Source organism: Triticum dicoccoides, chromosome 2A (genome assembly GCF_002162155.2).
Source record: "Triticum dicoccoides isolate Atlit2015 ecotype Zavitan chromosome 2A, WEW_v2.0, whole genome shotgun sequence".
In the NCBI taxonomy this organism is placed as follows: domain Eukaryota; kingdom Viridiplantae; phylum Streptophyta; class Magnoliopsida; order Poales; family Poaceae; genus Triticum; species Triticum dicoccoides.
The window spans coordinates 9921470-9931033 of NC_041382.1; the positions used below are offsets into that span (position 1 = coordinate 9921470).

At 44.9% G+C, this 9564-nt stretch overlaps 1 protein-coding gene across 1 annotated transcript; it reads right to left on the bottom strand.

Moving 5' to 3' along the window:
• Nucleotides 1-7731: 7731 nt before the first annotated feature.
• On the bottom strand, nucleotides 7732-9180 carry LOC119357389 (disease resistance protein RGA2-like). Its single transcript, XM_037624368.1, has one exon. It carries the CDS (start codon nucleotides 9178-9180, stop codon nucleotides 7732-7734), a length of 1449 nt encoding a protein of 482 aa, XP_037480265.1.
• Nucleotides 9181-9564: the final 384 nt, after the last annotated feature.

Consider the following 9564-nt stretch of genomic DNA (forward strand, 5'->3'; position numbering starts at 1 on the left):
GCGGCGGCGGTGGATGGTTGGGGGCGGTGGCGGCTTGCGGTGGTGAGGGGTGGAGGAGCTGCGGTGGTGAGGGATGGAGGAGCAGAAGTGGGGGCGAGGGGCGGGAGCTACGCTGGAGGTGGCCTGAGCGCGGAAGGCGGCCTCGCGCCGGCCGGCGAGCTAGGTTTTGGCGGCGGCGGGGTCGATCTAGCTGGTCGATCGGGAGGGGATTGGGGATCTGGTGGAGTCTGGTCGTGGGGGAGGGCCGGCGCATCTAATTCACAATGGGCCTTTTTTTCGTGAAGTCACGCACTTTTTTTCTCGCTGGCGCACGCTAGCTAGGCCTTTTTTCCATTTCGCGCCAAAGACAGTCTCCGGCATGGGCCGGCAGATTATGGGCTGAGATTTAGTTCTCCCGGCAGATAGTGTGCTGTAAAGTGTACCGGCAGTCCTCATGCCGTTGTTGCTAAAGTTCTCCCGGCAGTTAGGGTGCCTTAACATACTTCTAGCGGCGGTAAGATATGTCCCGGCAGACAAATTGCCCTTAGACAGGTTTTTCTCCCGGCAGTTAACTGCCCCCAATCAAGTGTTGTGGTGTAGTGTTAGTGGGAGTCAGACCTCCTTATAAGGGAGGTTCTTTCTCCACTTGTATGAGCATGAGAACAAGAGGGACATCCACGCACGCTCCTCCTCCGCCGCCCGCCTCGCCACGCCACGCCACGCCGCGCCTCGTCACGACACACTAGAAAATCCTCTTCCTCTCGCCACAAATTTCCTGAGCACTGCGCTGCTGCTACGATCTTCCCCATCCCGGCTTGTGGCATGCACCGCAGGTCGGGACAGTAAGCCTCCGAAACCTCACCTTTTGAGTCATGTATGGGAGAAGGTGATAAGGTTTTTGGGGAGCGCTTCGTGCGACTACTGACTTCTTCGTCACGGACGCCCCGGACTCCGACGACTTCTTCCCCAACGTCGATGACCTCCTCGGCGACATGGCTGGCGAGGAAACCGATCCCAAGTCCAGCGCTACTGCTGCTGCTGCTGTCCTGTGCGGGTTCTTCCTCTTTCTATTAGAGGTCCTGCTGTAGTTCCTCATTCTAGTGTTTGCCCTAGATATGTTGGTATCCATTTCATATATGCAACTTGCTATATTGTCTGCTCTAGATATGTTTACTTACAGTTCATATATGAAGATGATGTTTATCTTCTCTTTGTGAAATTGCATGACTTGTTTTATCACTACTATACTAGTCGTGCTTTATATTGTATTTCTGTTAATAAAATCATTCAGTAAATTGCTCATATTTCCAACAATCCAAAAACCTTATAATAGGCAATTTACCCCGAGTGGTTTTGCTGCTTCCATCAAATCTCCTATGTTTGAGGGTATCCACTATAGGAGGTGGCGCGTGAGAGCAGTCTTATTGTTTCAAACCATGAGTTGCTATGACGCCACTCTTGGCAAACCTAAAGGAGAGATTGATGCTCAACAGGCATAAGCTTTTCAGAAAATGGATACTCTGTTTAAGGCTGCTCTCTTGAGTGTTCTTGGTCAGAACATAGTTGATGCCTATGCGCCAATTGATAATGCAAAAGATATGTGGGATGCACTCGAGGCCAAGTTTGGGGTCTCGGATGCTGGCACTGAGCTGTACATCATGGAGCAATTCTATGATTACAGAATGACTGAAGAGTGCTCCGTGGTTGAGCAAGCTCATGAGATACAGTCACTTGCTAGAGAACTTGAGCACTTCAATTGTATGTTACGTACAAGTTTGTTGCCGGAGGCATCATCACTAAGCTTCCTCCTTCGTGGAGGAACTTTGCTACCTTATTGAAGCATAAGAGGCAGGAGTTTTCCATTCCGGGTCTCATTGGTACTCTTGATGTGGGAGAAAAGGCAAGAGCAAAGGACACACGTGCTCGAGGTATTGAGGGAGGATCTAGTGCCAATCTGGTACAGAAGAAGAACTTCCAACCCCACAAGTTCAATAACAAGGGAAAGTTTGACACGAACTTCAATAAGAAGAATGACAAGAAGAAAGGTGTTTATCATTGGGCTCCTAGTTGCCCTAATCGCTATGACAAGCGTCATCCTGGGAAAGGCGGCAAGACCGCTAATGTTGTCATTGGAGACACTGACATGAAGGATGCTGGGTATGGTATATTTCCCGCTATTCTTTTAGTATGTCATTCTCCTGATTGGTTGATTGATACGGGTGCTAATGTGCATGTATGCGGTGATATTTCCATGTTTTCGTCTTATCAGACCGCAGGGACTTTAAGCATGTTGATGGGCAATAGTTCAAGTGCTTCTGTTCGTGGTGTTGGCACGCTTGATCTGAAGTTTACTTCGGGGAAGATCGTGCGGCTGAAGAACATGCATTATGTCCCCTCCATCAATAAAAATCTTGTTAGCGGATCTCTTATGTGTAGAGATGGCTACAATCTTGTATTTGAGTCGAATAAATTTGTAATATCTAAGTATAGAACCTTTGTTGGTAAAGGCTATGAGTCAGGAGGCATGTTTCATTTATCCTTATTAGACATTTGCAATAAAGTTGTTAATCATATTTGCAACAATAGTGAATCAAATGTGTGGCATTCACGTCTTTGTCATGTTAACTTTTGTAGCATGTCGCGACTAGCAAAGTTGAACTTAATCCCTAGTTTCACCACTGTCAAGGGATCCAAGTGTCAAGTGTGTGTGCAAGCTAAGCAACCTCGTAAGTCTCATGTGACTGCGGAAACGAGAAATCTTGCACCACTAGAACTCATACATTCAGATCTATGTGAAATAAATGGTGTTTTGACAAAAGGTGGAAAGAAATATTTCATGACGTTAATTGAAGACTCCACTAGATACCGCCGTGTGTATCTTCTAAAATCTAAGGATGAGGCTTTGAACTTTTTCAAGATCTATAAAGCTGAAGTGGAAAACCAACTTGATCAGAAAAATAAGAGGCTTAGGTCCGACTGTGGTGGAGAGTATTTTTCCAACGAATTTGATGTTTTTTGTGCGGAACATGGTATAATCCATAAGAGGACGCCTTCCTATTCACCTCAGTCAAATGGGGTGGCCAAAAGAAAGAACTGTACTATAACAGATTTGGTTAACGCCATGTTAGACACATTGGGTCTCTCCAAGGCATGGTGGGGGAGGCAATATTGACTGCATGTCATGTCCTAAACCGAGTTCCCACAAAGAATAAAGAGAGAGTTCCCACAAAGAATAAAGATATAACTCCATTCGAGGAATGGGAGAAGAAAAGATTAAGACTCTCTTATCTACGAACCTGGGGTTGTTTGGCGAAAGTCAATGTGCCAATTCCAAAGAAGTGCAAGCTTGGAACAAAAACCATGGATTATTTTTCTTGGGGTATGCTTTTCATAGCATTGGTTATAGATTCTTGGTTGTAAAATCTGAGGTACCTGACGTGCATGTCGGTACGATCATGGAGTTGAATGATGCGACTTTCTTTGAAGATATCTTTCCAATGAAGGATATGGCTACCTCATCTAATCAGGAGATGCCTAGTTCATCGAATCAGGAACCAGTTACAATAATCGAACCAGCCATTTCGGTGGAACAATTTGAAATTCCAGTGGAGGATAACAATAAAGTTCCGACTAGGAGCAAGAGACAGAGGACTGCAAAGTCCTTTGGTTATGATTTTCTTGTGTATCTCATACATGATACACCCAGTTCTATTTCAGAGGCCTATGCATCTGAAGATGCTGACTACTGGAAGGAAGCGGTTCGTAGTGAGATGGATTCCATCTCGGCAAATGAAACTTGGGAGATAATTGATTGTCCTTATGGGTGCAAACCTATAGGATGTAAATGGGTATTTAAGAAGAAGCTTAGGCCTGATGGTACTATTGAAAAGTACAGGGCTCGGGTCATGGCCAAGGGTTATACCCAAAAGGAATGTGAAGACTTCTTTGATACTTACTCACCTGTGGCTCGACTGACCACTATTCGAGTTCTACTTTAACTAGCTACCTCACACGGTCTTCTCGTTCATCAAATGGATGTTAAGACTGCTTTCCTAAATGGAGAGTTGGACGAGGAAATTTATTGGAGCAACCAGATGGGTTTGTACTAGATGGTCAGGAAGGAAAAGTGTGCAAGTTGCTGAAGTCTTTGTATGGACTCAAGCAAGCACTGAAACAGTGTCATGAGAAGTTTGAAAGAACATTAACAGCTGCAGGCTTTATTGTAAATGAAGCTAACAAATCTGTGTACTATTGCCATGGTGGGGGCGAAGGAGTTATCCTTTGCTTGTATGTTGATGACATACTAATTTTTGGAACAAATCTGAATGTTATTAAGGAGGTCAAGGATTTCCTATCTCACTGTTTTGAGATGAAGGATTTAGGAGTGTCTGATGTCATTGTGAACATCAAGTTGTTGAGAGACGATGATGGTGGGATTACATTGCTTTAATCTCACTATGTGGAAAAGATCTTGAGTCGCTTTGGCTATAGTGACTGCAAGCCGTCTCCAACACCATATGATGCCAGTGTGCTGCTTCGAAAGAACCAAAGAATTGCTAGAGATCAGTTGAAGTATTCTCAGATTATTGGCTCGCTTATGTACTTAGCCAGTGCTACAAGACCTGACATCTCTTTTGCTGTTAGCAAAATGAGTCGGTTTGTCTCAAAACTATGAGATGTGCATTGGAAAGCTCTAGAGACAGTTTTGCATTACTTGAAAGGCACTGCGAATTATGGAATTCACTACACTGGGCACCCAAAGGTGCTTGAAGGGTATACTGACTCAAACTGGATCTCAGATGCTGATGAGATAAAGGCCACAAGCGGATATGTATTCACTCATGGAGGTGGCGCTGTTTCTTGGAAGTCTTGCAAACATACTATCTTAACGAGGTCAACAATGAAAGCATAACTCACAGCACTAGATACAGCTACGGTCGAAGCAGATTGGGTTCGCCGGCTCTTGAATGACTTGCCGGTTGTTGAGAAACATGTACCGGGTATCCTTATGAACTGAGACAATCAAACTGTGATCACGAAAGTGAGCAGCTCAAAGGATAACATGAAGTCATCAAGACACGTTCAGAGAAGGTTAAAGTCTGTCAGGAAAATGGGAAACTCTGGAGTTATTGCATTGAATTATATCCAAACGTCTAAAAATCTGGCAGATCCTTTCACTATGGCTCTATCACGCAATGTGATAGATAATGCATCGAGGGAGATGGGTATGAGACCCACAATATGAGTTATTCACAGTGGTAACCTATTCTTTGTGATCGGAGATCCCATGAATTAGATGTGGAAGACAAGCTGTTGATCAACTGAGAGGAGAGTATCCTTAGTATTAACAATACCACTCCATGAAGATGCAATACTCTCCTAAAACTGCATGGCAGGTTGATGTATATCTTAATGTGTTCTAAGTGGATCATTTAAGAAAAGATGTTGTCCTGCAGAACATCTTTTGAAGAACACACCTATATGAGTCTGATTGTCAAACATCGCAATCTATGAGAGTAGGGTTCTCTCTAGTAAACTCATGAAAGGTCATAAGCTCCACCCGCAGGGAAGACCCACGGTAGCCACGTTCGGTCAAGACTTTATGTGAAGTTAGATTCGCAGAAAACTTGCAGTCCAAGGCCTAGTCCACTGTTCAAGTTGCTTACTAGTGTAGCATAGAATTCTAGGTGGAAGTTCAACTTAACAGTTTCCACTGCAGTACCGGTATATAAAACAGTGTTTTGGAATTAAAGGCAAATTTATGTGTGCCTCTGGGGTCTGGTGGGGGATTGCTGAAATTTAGTCTATTTTGGGACAGCCCAATAACTATTTCAGAAATTCCTAAATAAATCCTAGTGGCCCACTTAGCTCATTTGTGCAAGACAAGGGATACTACTAAAGTTTAGTCCCATACTGCTAGTTTAGTGGGAGTTGGACCTTCTTATAAGGGAGGTTCTTTCCCCACTTGTATGAGCATGAGAACAAGAGGGACATCCACGTGCGCTCCTCCTCCTTCACCGCCCGCCTCGCCACGCCACGCCTCGTCACGACGCGTCGCGCCGCGGGTTGCGGGAATGAGCCGAGCCGATGTCTAATGAATCCGAACGGCTCGCCTCCTTCGCTGAAGTCTGATCGCTTCGTCTCCCTCTGTTGCTTCACCTCTCGTCGCAGCCTGTTCGGCTCCTTCTCGTGTGCCTATATAAGAGAGGTCGCTCCTCTCCAGAGAGACACACTAGAAAATCCTCTTCCTCTCGCCACAAAGTTCCTGAGCACTGCGTTGCTGCTACGATCTTGCCCATCCTGGCTTGCGTCGTACACCGCAGGTCGGGACAGTAGGCCTCTGAAACCGCACCTTTTGAGTCCTGTATGGGAGAAGGGTGATAAGGTTTTTGGGGAGCGCTTCGCGCGACTACTGACTTCCTCGTCACGGACACCTCGGACTCCGACGACTACTTCCTCGACGACGACTTCTACCCCAACGTCGACGACCTCCTCGACGACATGGCTGGCGAGGATACCGATCCCAAGTCCAGCGCTTCTGCTGCTGCTGTCCCATACGTGTTCTTCCTCTTTCTATTAGAGGTCCTGCTGCAGTTCCTTAATCTAGTGTTTGCCCTAGATATGTTAGGCTCCATTTCATATATGCAACTTGCTATACTGCCTGCTCTAAATATGTTTAGTTACAGTTCATATATGAAGATAATGTTTATCTTCTCTTTGTCAAATTGCATGACTTATTTTATCACTTCTATATTAGAAGTGCTTTATCTCGTATTTCTGTTAATAAAATCATTCGAAAAATTGCTCATATTTCCAACATAATTTGGATTTCAGAATTTACTTTCATCACAAACCATTACCATATAATAACCTGCACAAATGTGCAGTACATTTTAGTCACTTAACCATTGCTCCTAGCTAGGCATGTCAATGGGCATTTCGTTCATTACTGTTTCAGTTTGTTTAATTATCTAGCTCGATCAAAAAAAACAGAATGAGATCTATAGTGGCCAACTTCCTGTGCCCTGGATGTGGAGGACCCTGTTGTCAGCGCCTACCTGTGACGAATCCATCCCCAACCCCCCTTCTTCACCAAACCACCATGATGGCAACATGAGCCCCCTCCTGCCTACTCGAGGCCGGTGGTGTGCCGTGCCACCACCCAACATGTGGCGTCCCGGTCGCACCTCATGCGGAGCCATGGTGGTCGCCGACGTCAAGCGCGGGGAAGGAGGGATGGGAGGTGCTTATATACGCTGGCTGCGAGAATCGATTCCTGGGTAATAATAAATGGTTCAGTTTCTAAAATTTTATCAGAATGTTGCTGCTTTCAGGCTGGGAATGATGCCGGCGCCTAGCAGACTTCTTAATCCAATCTTATTCTTATCCTGCAGTCGCAACTGTAACCTGACCTGATCCAAGTTTTCGTGCCTTCCACATCCACACAACAGTACAAAACATAATTTATTAAGCCACTTTTTTTGGCGGGTGAATTTAGTAAGCCTCCTTACTTAGACTTCACTAGCTAGAAGTAGTAAGGGGTGGTAGTAGGTCCTGCCACATTGGATGATGTCGTTTGTTCGTTATCTAAAAAGAGCAGGTGGTGGATCGTTGGATCTGATAATGTTTATGCTACGTTAACTGAAATCATTAGTACAGTTATTATTTCATTCAATGGTATACATGAACACATCTGTTTATTCTGAATAAAATATACAACAAGAGTTACATTACAAGAGTTCTGAAACAAAATTAGACCGGCACTCCTCGTCGCTTCCTCCCTGCCAAGGTGCTACCTTGATTTGTATCCTGAGCACGACTTGTAACAAAGTAAACAAATGATTCATACGGGGGTATCCTTGATTCCCATAAAATGAGAATGAAGTCTCCTTTTGGTCTAACACTAGGATCTGTTAGAAGTTCCGCAGCAGTCACACTTGGTGGTTTCTCGATTGAGGCATTAATTGTATAAGGTGTCATGCTATGTGGATGTGAAGTAACATCCGTTATGTCCACTGGATGGCCTTGTTCTAGGAGCGCTATTATTGGCTGCATACCATACATGGAGAGGTTCCTTTTAAGGAACCTTATCCCCTTGTCCAATATGCAACACCAAGATTGAACATGCAGACTCCTCCTTAACGCATCTGCAAACACAGTTATTTCAACAAGTGAAGATTGCATACTATGCAACACCTTGGCAAATTCATCTGCGAGCTGAAGTAGCCGTGGATGTTCTGTCGGGTCTACGCTTCCGAATGCCATTATCTTGAAAAGGTACCTCAACTCATCGTGAGATAGAGCACTTAAGAATATCGGCTTCACCGATCCAAACCGGACTAAACTTTTAATTCTACTTACAATGATGATCTTGCTTCCTCTTCCAATTCGTATGAGAAATGAGTGAAACCTTTCCCAGTCATCATCATCTACATCAGAAACAAACTCAATAACGATCAACATCACCCCTTTCATAGTCCTTCCGTGGTCAAGTATTCTTAAAAGGTTGTCTCCTTTCAAGTGCAATATAGAGGAGAAGCGCTGGCGAACCCTTTCATCACCGCACACATGAGCAACCAAAGTTTTCTTCCCAGTTGTTGCACCACCTATGAGCGGAAGAACTGCCAGTGCATGATCACCAAGAGGGTCGGGATGCAGCAAGAAGCTCAAGAGCTTTTGCTTTTCAGCATGCCGGCCAAACATGAAGTTGTCTATGTAAAGATAAATATCGTATGACCTACGAGACATGCGCTCGCATCCACCCAGAAGGATAACAAATTCTGCCATGTTAGCAACAACAATTTCCAAGTCTTCCAAGGCACAATGCAACTCAAGGTGTGTGGCCTTATTAGTTGTTCGAGAACGCTTGGCTAAATACAAGCTCCAGGTAGATGAGTCGTTGCTGCTAACCTCGTCAGAGCTTGCACCGTCCTGGAGAGCTTGGTACTTTGAGTTGTCCACCACACTGTATCCTCGGTACATGGCCTCTGAGAGCATCTTGAGCTGCATCATCATCCCGGAGTTGTTTATGTACCGCGTGTCCGCCCCCTCGACGATGGTGCAAACTCTCATCAGGAGATGCTGCAACCTCTCCATCACCTTCTCCTGCGAGTGTAGACGGCTAGAATGGTACTTGTTCAGAAGGAAGGAGATGAAACGGCTCACTAGTTCACCTGCAACTGCAGACAAGGCAACCTCCATGGCCGGAATTAATTAGGTTATCAACTGGTCTGCTTATTCACAAATTTATAGGCTGGCATCTGCCAAGGCTTGCAGAGAATCTTCACGAAATATAAAAGTCTCCATGGATGACTTTTGACTGTGACGAGTGGGTGGGTGACACAAGGATACTTGTCATTTTCTCCTTTGTGCTACTTCAGAGTTTCATTAAAAAAACTTGCACTTTGTGCATTCTTCAAAGGTCAGGTTTGACCTGATGTTGATCTCCACTATGGTAATGGAGAAGAATTTTCATCAGATGCAACTTGGACGATCGACAAACTTGGTAGGCAACAATCTATGGACAAATAAAGTGGCCTCTGCCAAACAAGTCTTGCAGACTCTTTGCAAAATTGAAAAGTATAT

Bases quoted from the DNA above. Each gene is read 5' to 3' on its own strand.
- LOC119357389 (XM_037624368.1), bottom strand. From the start codon at position 9,180: ATGGAGGTTGCCTTGTCTGCAGTTGCAGGTGAACTAGTGAGCCGTTTC.